Source organism: Engraulis encrasicolus, chromosome 8 (genome assembly GCF_034702125.1).
Source record: "Engraulis encrasicolus isolate BLACKSEA-1 chromosome 8, IST_EnEncr_1.0, whole genome shotgun sequence".
Lineage (NCBI taxonomy): Eukaryota > Metazoa > Chordata > Actinopteri > Clupeiformes > Engraulidae > Engraulis > Engraulis encrasicolus.
Genome location: NC_085864.1, coordinates 17,789,995 through 17,802,494, shown reverse-complemented (window position 1 = coordinate 17,802,494; position 12,500 = coordinate 17,789,995). Strand labels below are relative to the sequence as shown.

Below are 12,500 nucleotides of genomic sequence, written 5' to 3'. Positions count from 1 at the left end.
GCGCATTTATTCTGGTATCAGCCAGAGGGAACATGCACGCTCTCTTGAGCATGTAGGATCACCTACAGTCCTGCAGGTGTGTGTTTCGGGGTCGTGGTGTGTGTATGTGTCATGGCAGGTGTATCTATGTGCATGTGTCCGTGTGTGTGTGTGTGTGTGTGTGTGTGTGTGTGTGTGTGAATGCGCGCACACATGTGTATGTGTGTGTGTGTGCATTCGTGTAAGTGTGTGTGTGTGTGTGTTTGTGTGTGTGTGTGTGTGTGTGTGTGTGTGTGTGTGTGTGTGTGTGTGTGTGTGTGTGTGTGTGCCCGTGTGTGTGTGTGTGTGTGTGTGTGTGTGTGTGTGTGTGTGTGTGTGTGTGTGTGTGTGTGTGTGTGTGTGTGTGTGTGTGTGTGTGTGTGTGTGTGTGCCCGTGTGTGTGTGTGTGTGTGTGTGTGTCTGTGTCTGTGTGTATGTGTAGTCTCAGACTCAGGTGTGCTCAACAGGTGAAGACCTAGACCTGGGCTCCACGTGCCATTAATCATCTCATGGGGCCCAGAGACAACAAACCCCCACGAGCCTTCCTTCATCACCCTCTTCCTACCTCCCTGCCTCCCTTCCTACCTCCCTGCCTACCTACATATCCCCCAGCACCCCACCCCACCTTCACCCACACTACCACCTGCACTAATCTCTCTCTCTCTCTCTCTCTCTCTCTCTCTCTCTCTCTCTCTCTCTCTCTCTCTCTCTCTCTCTCTCTCTCTCTCTCTCTCTCTCTCTAACACCCAGGGAAGCCAACAGAGGGGACAAAGGGGTCACTTGTCCCAGGCCCAGGGAAAGAGGGGGCACAAAATTAGGTCCTTATTACATTGTGCTGGTTTGGGGACCTTTCAGATGTCTTTGTCCCGGGCCCAGCCAACGCTGTCAGTGGCCCTGACAACACCCCCACTGCAGGTGGAGACCTCCACACCATCTCCCACATCTAAACACAATCCACAACACACGGGCCTTGATGCACACAAGGAACTTGCCTGAGGAACTAGGTCTTTCCAAAAGGGGCCTGTGCCTGGCTTTGATGCAATTGCCAATAAGCCATCTCTTAACTTACAAAAGAAGGACCAAAGAGATTTTTGTGCATGATACTTTTTTTATCACAAGCAAACATTTCCAGTGCTTGAAGAAAAGGGAGAGAGAAAAAATAATGGACAGCATGGGGAGAGCGTTTGAAAAAACACTCTTTAGAAAGCAAAATGCCACCATAGCCAAAGCAATTTTCCCCTTAAACCTCAATCTCTGTTATTTCATTTTTTTCTCCCTTTCTCTCCCTCTGTCTCGTGGGTACAGAAAAACATAAGAGTGGCATTACCAGGCTTTCGCCTGCTGCAAAATGTCAGGCTCTGAGAGCAACGGACCGACTGCCGTTAGAACAACTGGAGATGAAATTATCTCCCTTTTCTCTCTGTCTCTTTCCCTCGCTCTCCCGCTCCGTCTGTTATCCTCAAAGTACATAAATCTTCTTTCTGCACGCCACGCCGTAATCCGCGTTTGACATTCCGTGCTGAATGAATCGAACCCCGCCATCGCCCGCCTTCACGGACTCACAGGCTTAGATTAGCGAGTAAAGCTTTCTTTTTTCACTTCCTCCGAGTGCCAAAAGCCACAAAAAGCAACACCTCCTTCTCGGCGGGCAAGAGAATATAAATCATCCATTGACACGGCCCTTGCGTGTTTTGCAGGTAACCAGAGAGCGCGGACAGCAATCTAATACAAATCGGGGAAGGCGGTGGAAGGGCTGGACACATGCTGAGTCGAGGTGGCAAATGTTCCGAGGGCCTTCCTGAAAGGCAATCCGCCGAGTAGCGAGCGGATCGGTCGAGTTTTTTTTTTGAACGCCCAGTCTCTGGGAAGTTGACGCAGCCTGGTGACGGCTGCAGGAAAACGCAAAGCACGTTGTCCACGGACGGAGCGGTCACATTCTTGTCTCTCTTCGCAACCTGACTCCTAGCGACCTCATTGTACCCCTGCACCATGTCAAATCTCTTGCACTCATTCTTTCTCTATGTCTCTCTCACCCGCCCTTCAAGTCCGGTCCCTATCTTTCTTTCTCACTTTTCCCTTTCCTTATTTGCCTCTTCATCTCTCTTTCACATCAACACATTCCTGGACTCCTGTGCTATCTGTGGTGCTGCCTCTCTCTGGCCCTCCACAGGTCTCTCTTAGTCTGTGCGTGTCCCTCTGTCCTTCCTTCACAGACAGACTCTGCCTCGGCCTCATCTCCTGTTCTTTAATCGGGGAGTCAAAGTGCCTTTGCTTTAGTGGGGGCTGAGGCCCCGCGGCCTCTGGTGTGGGCTCTCGCCGGGACCCTGTGACAGTGATGGAGCACTCAGAGGGCGAGCGCACGGAGAGAGAGAGAGAGAGAGAGAGAGAGAGAGAGAGAGAGAGAGAGAGAGAGAGAGAGAGAGAGAGGGAGAGAGAGAGAGGCAGAGAAAGAGAAAGACAGAGACAGAGACAGAGACAGAGACAGAGACAGAGACAGAGACAGAGAGAGAGAGATGACGGGGAGAAAGAGAGTGTGGGAGAGAGCAAGAAAGGTAGATGGAGAAGATGAAGAGAAATGTAGAGAGCCAGAGAGGCCAGAGAGAGCGGCAGTAACCGAAAAAAAAGAAGAGACAGAGAGATAGAACGAGAGAGAGAGAGTAAAAAAAGACGAAAAGAGAGAGTGAAAATGAGAGAGAGAGGCCATGCTGGGATTACTGAGCAAGGTCTCTTCACAACCGCTGGCACTATCCCGGAAATGAAGCACAATTACTATGCTGCCACTTTAAACGCTGCCAACTCAGGCAGAACAATCACATTTGAGCAAGGCATTATAATGTCCTGACCTGGGTCGAGACTTGTTCCTACCACTCCCACTACACACACACACACACACACACACACACACACACACACACACACACACACACACACACACTTCCCTCCCATCTCATTCTCCTGACACACACACATCCTCCCTTCTCTTTGCATGCATATCACCGATTTAATTGGGCCTTGCTTTCAATTACAGCTCTGTGACTCTGACTGCTGATCTCATTCTTCTTATCTATGATGATTAAACTGGAAAAGGGTTTTCACGACTGCTCATCCACCCGAGAGGAAAAAAAAATGTCTGGACCAATCTTATCTTCTTTTTTTCCGTCCCCTTGAACGACTCATACTTTTAAAATGAATATTTTTTGTCCACCCTGACCTCAGCAAACTCTGACATACAGACAGACAGACAGACAGACAGACAGACAGACAGACAGACAGACAGACAGACAGACAGACAGACAGACAGACAGACTCACACTCACACTCACACTCACACTCACACTCACACACACACACACACACACACACACACACACACACACACACACACACACACACACACACACACACACACACACACCAAACAACAAACACAAACATTTGTGCACTTTAGATCACTTTCCCTTTTCCTTTTTCACCTTCTCAATTCCTCTTCGACACCCTACTCCAACCCCCCACCCACCGTTACCCCCCTTTCTGGTGCGCTGCCTGTCAGACACTCTTGGGTTTAGGTTTCTCCTGACAAAGCTGCCGTGAAACCCCAGAGCCATCCACACCGGACAGGATACCGAGACGGACAGTGACAGCCACCCACCCCCTCCACCCCCGTTCCCCCCATAGGAGTCTCCAGGTAGACGTCAGTCCGTCCATACACCAGCTTCTCACCCCCACCTCTAGTCCTGCCTGCCTGCCTGCCTTGCCCATGCACCCCACCCTACGTACCCTGCCCTAGACCTGCCCGCCGGGGGCCTCATGGAGACAGGCAGTGGGGCATCACATTTCAGCACCCTTCACTCATCCACGTGTGCCTGCTCTGCCCTGGGCTGACAGAGAGGACGGGGGGGGGGAAAGGCAGGGACGGAACGGGACAGGGTAAGAGAGAGAGAGAGAGAGAGAGAGAGAGAGAGAGAGAGAGAGGGGGAGAGAGAGAGGGAGAGAGAGAGAGAGAGAGAGAGAGAGAGAGAGGGAGAGAGAGAGGGAGCGAGAGAAGATATGCATGGGGTGAGAGAGAGAGAGAGAGAGAGAGAGAGAGAGAGAGAGAGAGAGAGAGAGAGAGAGAGAGAGAGAGAGAGAGAGAGAGAGAGAGAGAGAACGAGGAGATCAGGAGACAGGCAACTGTGAGGCCCTGAAATAGCTCGGGGGTCATCGATACTCTCCTGTGACAGTTGCTGCGCAAACTTTTTTTATTTCCTCTCTCTCCCCTGCGAAGATGCCCAGCGTGAGCCGGGAGTGTCAGTGACACATCTGTGCAGAGAGGACTGTCAGTCACCCGCGCGGTCAATCACCAGGCACTGATGCAAATAAACAAACCTCTTAAAACTTCCAATTGACATTTTTTGTGAGTGCTTTTGACATGGTGACTGTTTTGCTGTTACCAGAATGCCAATGAAATGAAATGAAAAAAATATGCATTACAAAAGACTGTGAAATGTATGAAATGAAATGCCCCGTAATACAATGGTAATTACATTTTTTCAACAAACACCAAAACATTCCAGTTGTGAAACAGCATGCACTACAGAGCTATACATATTCACAGTTCCCCCACTGTGTTGTAAGCACTATGGGTATCCCTTTCCTAACTTTCTTTTTGCTACTACAGAAGTGCCGATCACTGACTGAATTCTGAGAACCAAAGCTTTCTCCTTCAGAAAAGGCCTCTTGATGGCCATTTTGTTCAAAGCTCTATTTCACTGTGTGCCCAAACCCTCAGTCTCCGTGTCTCCCCCCACTCAAACTCGATTATTCCTCGCCCGCCTCCCGGCACTTCTCCCTGACTATGGCTTTTCCCAACTTTAAATCTCTCCCTTCTTTCATCCCTCCCTCCCTCCCTCCCTTCAACCCTTCCTCCACTCGTCTCCTCACCAACTCTTCTCTTTTCTCTCCTTTTTCCCCCTCAAAATGGCTCGTATTAATCATTGAGACCTAAACAGCACAGCCGATTTGGCTTTGGCCATTCAGCCAAGCCTTGGCTTTGTTGCCAGTTGTCGGGCGGCTGAATGCCGCTGCCAAGCCCTTTTTTGTGTGGGTGCGCCTAAGTGGGCCCTCAGAATACGGACTCCTCCTTCCCTCCCTCTCCCTCCTCCATGGCTCCCTCACCAACCAAGGAGCCCAGAGCAAGGCCTTCACTCACTCACCCCCTGAAAGAGCCAGCTGATGGGTGGTGCTGCTACCACAAGGCAAAGGATAGAGAGAGAGAGAGAGAGAAGTAGGGGAGAGAGCAAGAGAGAGAGAGAGAGAGAGAGAGAGAGAGAGAGAGAGAGAGAGAGAGAGAGAGAGAGAGAGAGAGAGAGAGAGAGAGAGAGAGAGAGAGAGAGAGAGGGAAGTAGGGGAGAGAGCGAGCGAGCGAGAGAGCGAGAGAGAGAGAGAGAGAGAGAGAGAGAGAGAGAGAGAGAGAGAGAGAGAGAGAGAGAGAGACTGACAGACTGACAGACTGACAGACAGACAGACAGACAGAGAGATGTAAGTAGAGAGGGAGCTGAAGCGGAATGGAGAGGAGAGGGTATGAGGACAGAGATGAAGGGAGAGAAAGAGTGAAGAAGGGAAAGGGACGCAGGGAGTGGAGGTAGGAAAGAAGGAGAAAATGAAAGACAGGCAAGGCGGAAAAAGAGGGGTAGACAGAGGGAAAAGGCAGAGGGATTCAAGGAGCAGGGATGGAGAGAGGGAGAGAGGCAAAGTAGGAAAAGGAGATAAAGAGAGAGGGATGCAGAGGAGAGGAGGCAGGGAGAACATGGGGGGAGGAGGAGGACAGAGGAGTGATTCACAGCTAACCCCAAAAAAGGCTCCAAACCCCCTTCCTCCATCTCCACTGCAGCCTCAACCATGCCGTCCCCCAGCGCTTAGCAACCAACCACCAGTGGATGCAATGCAACAGTGAAGAGCAGGGATGGAGAGGGACAGAGACTGAAAGAGGTAGAAAGAAAGAAGGAGTGAGGGGGGGGAGAGAGAGAGAGGAGGAGGAGGAGTGAGACTGTGGAGTGGGGTTTGTGTTTTCTGAAGAGTGCCCAGACTACTTGACTCGACTCCAACACAGACCGGCCAAGTGGACAGAGGTGAATGTGACAGGGGAGTGACCGCAAGTGCCCCCAGGGCCAAAAGGACAACGACACTGGCCATCAGTGCAGACGGAGGTTGGAGGGCTCTGTCCTATACAGCAGCACTAACACCTCCCAACACCAGACCTGTACAGTGCAGTGCAGTGCAGTACACCATCACTGCCTGCAGTCCCTACCACAGCACCACCCCACTCTACTTCACAGTGTCTACACAAAAGAGATGCACACATCCACATCCATTCTGAAGACACAATGTTCCCTGGTACCCAAAAAATCATTCTGGGTTGGCATACATATCTGGTGTACTATCTTCACATGTTTATATGTCATCTATAATCATGAACCCAATATCTGAACCAAAAAAACGGACATTTTGAGATTTGTGTTACTAAATACAAAAAGGGAGGAATGAAACACACATCACAATGAGTGCTGGTTGATTCACACCAAAGACCTGGCTGTCGCTGCGGTTTCGCAGTTCCACCTCCAAGGGAATTCAAACAGTCAATTACCAGCACAATTAGTAGCAGCATCATCGTTAATGATTAATAAAGAAACTATCTGATAATGAAGTGCCTACATCTCTTTCCTACATCTTTCAGGTCCTATAGGCAAGGGTATGGCATTGGATAGTTTGTATCAATCTAGTTGTGATTTCATCTCCATATTGCGTTCCTCTGCATTTGAAATAAAGGATTAAATCATCTTTGTCATACCAGCAGAATTTAATGACCAGTCTTTTCATTTTATTGGCAAAAAATCTGCTGATGCGGAGAGTGAAATTGAAAAAGCAGCTTCATAGAAACAGTTGCATACTTGTTTCCAAGAAAAAATTGGAATGCTTATTACAGTCAAATGGAATAGCACTGATATTAATGTCTTGCAGATCAACATCTGCATTATGAAAAAAATAGGTTTGAAGACGGCCCATGAATGCAGGATGGAAAATGCTCCTGCACTACTGCATTTTAAATGACTTTTAATATTGGCCTACGGCTGCCATGCAGGTCCTACCATATCATAAAGAAATATTTAACACTGCTTACACAGACTCTGACTGCACTACACACTGGGAAACGCGTGCCTCTCTGAACAAACAATTATATCAAACTTACAACTCATTTAATACTTGAATGGGCTGCTATTATAATTCGCATACTTTCAAGATACTGACAACCACTGATCAGGTAGGCCTACAACAAGCAGTACATTTCTGGTAAAATATTAAGTGGACAAAATCGGGTAAAGCAACACTTAAAATGTGCTGTGATCAAACTAAATCCAGCTGGTCGATTGGGCTCCATCATCTACAGGTCATATTTTCAAATCCAAAACGCGTGTATTTAACGAATTAATTGGTTCCACACCATTAATGAACACTGTAGCCATATTCGATTAAAAAGCTCTTCAACTTACCATGGACTTGAAAGAGTAATAATCCACAAAGCAAGATGTGCGCTAGCGGACCCATTCTGTCATAGTAAAGATCCACGGCTTCCGCGCAATTTCTGTAGATTTAGCCACAAATATTTTCCACCAAAAAGTGAACAAAGTCAACTGTTCCTCTTCAGAAACAGAAGCTTTGACTGCCTTCCAACAGATGAGCTAAAGCCACCTGCGCTGTCCAGAGGTTGAAGTGTTCATTTTATTAATTGCATATTCGAAAGCGCTAAACACATCTCCAAACATGCAGGACGCAAACAAGTAACTGTGGAGCGAATCCGCCGTCACTATGTGCCTTTTCCCAGCTGTTCACAAGACACATTAACTTAGTGCAGGAAAAGTGTCAGGCAAATGAGAGAAAAAAAATCCGTTGAATGAAGAACACAGTTCCTGTGATTTCAAGAAGCAAGGGAAGGCGTACAGTGCCTTATTAAAAGCGGATTCATAGGTTAGGAAGCCTTCAGATGGCTCCTTGGAGCACCTTGCAAATCACCATACTGTGTAAAGTCTTGACTGAACGCAACTTTAACGTTTAAAATCCCTTCACAAGACTCCAAAGTCCCATGCTGTTGGGTCAGAACCTTCTGCTCCGGCGCGCGGAGGTACTACTTCAGTCACCCCGGCAGTTCACAAGCGGCAAAGTATAGACGCTAGTTGGATGTGCTGGGTGTGAGAGCTGGTCCGTTTCCCACTGTAAACCCATCCACAACTATAGTCCCCTCAAGCCTATGCGCACTCCACTCCGACCAAGCTTCAACTGACACAGGCATCGAGAGAGGAAAGCCGAAGGGGGAGGAGAGATAGGTAGCAAGGGAGGGAGTAGCAAGGAAGAGGGAGCTGGTGAAGAGGACTGGAGGAAGCTAATGGGTGTCTCTGAAGTCTGTTGGCAGGGCGTTATCATTACTAAAACAACTCACAAAGTTATAAGCGAAGTGATTTTGGTGAGTCGCGGTGGTAAACAGAAGAGGCGCGCGAGCTTTAGAACGATAGCCTACATCAGGAGCTGCGCTCGAGCGCTGGGGATGGACTTGCATGCCTGACAACGACGCTCCCCTTCGACACGAATGGGCTGTCTACTGTAATGGGAATGACTACTGGGACAGTCAACGCGAAAAGAAAAAAATACCTCGAGGAATGGCGAAATATCATTGAATCATATGTGAAATGTTACGACGTAGTGATCCGTGGTTTCATTTCCAGGCATAGCCTACAGTTAGATTAGCTAGATATGGAACAATATTCACTTGCCTGCAGCCTATAATGTGTGTCCTCTGTGAATGTCATAGTGTTTTACATGTGAACGAATTTATCACAAAAAAATGAATGCAGTTAGACTCTCATTTTCTTGTAATGGTTCCACTCACTGGGAAGGAAGGCGCACCAAAGCAGTGTGTGTGCCATCATTAGCACTACTGGACCATGGTGTGGCACCGTGACAGAAGCGCAGTGAAGATAAGGTTAAAAACTAAATTGTAGAAATTGGTATGGAGAGAGGTAGAAACCTGCATTGAAGGGTGCATTTCATCATCCATCAGTTCATGTATGTAGGGGAAAACACTGAATGGGTAAAAAAGAAAAAGAATGATTAAATGAAATGAGAAACTGGGAGAGTAAGACAAAATCAAATAGGGTTGAAATCATCTGATTTCGAAAGTAAAAAGGACAGGAAGAAAAAAGATTGAGCGCACACAGGTGAAGTGCTGCGGGAGAGTGAGCGGAGGCTTTGGGTGGATTCATCATCAGCCGCAGAGGTATCAATTGCCGGTTCAGTTATGCTGCGCCGGGGTTGATCAACGTGGACTTTTAGCGCCCCCCAATGGAAGTCTCGAGGACAGGCCCCTCTACAATATTTATGCCAGGGATAGGTGCAGAGTGGAGACCCACAGTCAGAGAGCTGCTGTGTGGTGGTGGTCTGTCTTAAATATTGTATCACTGCAGACCCTACTGTCATGTGTGAAGATGGATTTTGAATGTAGAATTTGAACAATGGGGAATTTTGCGCATTCTGTGAATTTTGGAGAAGGCAATGCTACGCTGAAAAAACACGAAGTAAGAGAGAGAAAAGAATAAAATATATCAGGGGTGGACTGCATGCGAATGGAAAATACCTTTTGTTGACATTGAAGTGCTGTGGTTATGGGAGCAAATCGGCTGGAAGATGATTGTGTTTGATGGTAGACTTTGAGATATAGTTGCCAGAGCACTTTTGCCATCATCCCTACAGCCTGTCAGCAGTCAGACAATCACATAAATACTTGTCATCATTCGCTCCACAGTTGTCATATTCCACAAATACAATTTCACATTGGCGCATCCAAAAGATGCGATACACAACCTCTCATGACATCAAATACTCATCCCCCCCCGCCCCGTGATCCGTGGTTGTTTTCATGTGTCTTCCCAGCAGGCTGTGTAGAGGTAGCCCAGGTAACAATTTGTAGCTTAGTGTTATTCCATGTGACTCAGATCTACAGTAGAGAGATGTTAATTAAAGTGCAAGATGCAAAGCGAGAATCAAAACAAGGTCGTCTCCCTCAGTAGTCTGGGACCTGTTCAGGCGGCACGCTCCTGTGTGAGGTGAGTGGCTGTGTCTCGGTCTCGGTCGCTCCAGCTCCTTCTGGAATGCCCCAGTTTTCTAAAAGGGGGAGGACTCTACCTCAAAGGCCAATAAAGACATAAAAGAGGAGAGGAGAGAAGAGAAGAGAAGAAGAGCCCTCACACAGGCTTCAGCCAAGGGGATGTTTAGGGAGAGATACCAGTAGGCACTTACACACAGACACAGACACACACAGACACACAGACACACACACACACACACACACACACACACACACACACACACACACACACACACACACACACACACACACAGACACAGACACACACAGACACACAGACACCCACACACACAGATATGCACTCAGAGAGATTGAGGCACAGGCACTCACACAGAAGGGCACACATTCAGACAGAGAGACACACGTACACACCCAAACAAATAAACGTGAAAACACGCACACAGGAACGCACAAGCGCACGCATGCACGCACATACACACACACACACACACACACACACATACACACACACACACTCACACACACACACACACACACACACACACACACACACACACACACACACACACACACACACACACACACACACACACGCACACACTGACAAAAGTACTTGCTCTGAGGAATGGTGTTTCTTGAAAACCCTAACCTCACCTCCACCCTTTTCCTCTGAACCCTTTTGTTTGTCAGCAAGCGGAGGCGACATGCTGTGGCTTGCCTGCCGCATCCTTCCCTCCCGCTGCCGCGTGCCGTGTGACACATCATAATCTACGGGATAGGGCCAGGGGCGTAGCAGCACATTTTGGGCCCTACGTAGTGTACAATCAGCTCCAATGGACCCCCCCAACCATAAATCTACATAAATCGGACAGTGTGTGGGCCCCTATATAAAGTACACTGGGCCCTGGTGACACGGCCACACTTTACTCAACTGAACGACACCCCTGGATAGAGCTCCTGAGCTTCCCGAGCAGAGCAAGGACTAGCACTCTGTTAAGGCCGCCAGACAGACACCCTCATTTGTCTTGATGTGTTTAATATGTGTTTGCGAGCTGCATGTTAAATGATGATTTCTCTCTACTCTCTCTGTCTCTGTCTCTGTCTCTGTCTCTGTCTCTCTCTCTCTCTCTCTCTCTCTCTCTCTCTCTCTCTCTCTCTCTCTCTCTCTCTTTTTTTACTGGGTTGGCTTCAACATCCTTAATTTCTGCCAAACATAAGAGACACGGAAAGAGTGAGTGAGAGGGAGGGAGACAGAGAAATAGATAGAAAAAGACAGAGAGAGGTGAAGAGAGACACAGACACAGAGAGGAGGAGGGGAAGAGGATATGAGAGATAGAGAGCGAGAGAAGAAGAGGATATGAGACAGAGAGAGAGAGAGAGAGAGAGAGAGAGAGAGAGAGAGAGAGAGAAAGCGAGAGAAGAAGAGGATATGAGACAGAGAGAGAGAGAGAGAGAGAGAGAGGAAGAGGATATGAGAAAGAGAGAGAGAGAGAGCATGAGAGTGGAAATAAATGAACAAAGGCAACAGCTTTGCACATTTTGTTTGCCACACGCTCCACGATGAAGAGCAATGAGGCAGTGTGGGGAGATTGATAGCGCACCCCGAGCGATGCCAAAAGCAAAAAAGTTAACATCTGTTCTATTGATATTAGTGTCTGACGCTACAGCGCGGGATAATTGCCGCACAGTCGAAATGTAAAAACACGCCACCCAGAAAAGCATCGCTCCTGAAAAGCGCTCGGTAAAGAGGTTGCCAGTTGGCTGGAGATAATGCGGAACTTACGACAGTCAAAAAGTAAAAGAGCGAGAGATATATAGAGAGAGAAAGAGAGAGAGAGAGAGCAAGAAAGAGAGTGAAATAGAAGAGAAATGAGATTGAGTTCACGTCTCCTAGCAGGACCGCCAAACTGTATCCATGTACCGCTTCCTTCTCTCTTCCATGCAGAGAGAGAGAGAGAGAAAGAGAGAGAGAGAGAAAGAGAGAGAGAGAGAGAGGAGACAGAGAGAGAGAGAATGAGAGAGAGAGAATGAGAGAGAGAGAGAGAGAGAGAAAGAAAGAGACAGAGAGAACCAGAGAGAGAGAGAGAGAGAGAGAGGGAAGGGAGACAGAGAGAGAGAGAATGAGAGAGAGAGAGACGGTGCACATTAAATAATGTTTATGCTCGAGGTGCTCCCACCACTATAGCGTTTTCCAATGCATTCCAGAGCCTGACACTTCCAACCCAGGCGGCTTGGCCAAAACAAATGAAGGCCGTAATTGAAGCTAGGTGGTGAGACAGTGAGATTGAGAGCGTATAAATACATAAACAATGTGGGCGATGGCTTTATGGATGGCAGACACACAGACATT

At 48.1% G+C, this 12,500-nt stretch overlaps 1 protein-coding gene across 3 annotated transcripts in view; it reads right to left on the bottom strand.

Moving 5' to 3' along the window:
• Nucleotides 1–7,913, bottom strand: part of robo2 (roundabout, axon guidance receptor, homolog 2 (Drosophila)) — a 367,809-nt gene extending 359,896 nt beyond the window's left edge. For all 3 annotated transcript variants that reach the window (XM_063205086.1, XM_063205085.1, XM_063205087.1), the window contains exon 1: nt 7,545–7,913. In XM_063205086.1, coding sequence (XP_063061156.1) covers nt 7,545–7,599 — 55 coding nt within the window. In that variant the 5' untranslated portion in view covers nt 7,600–7,913. The remainder of the gene's footprint in view (nt 1–7,544) is intronic.
• Nucleotides 7,914–12,500: the final 4,587 nt, after the last annotated feature.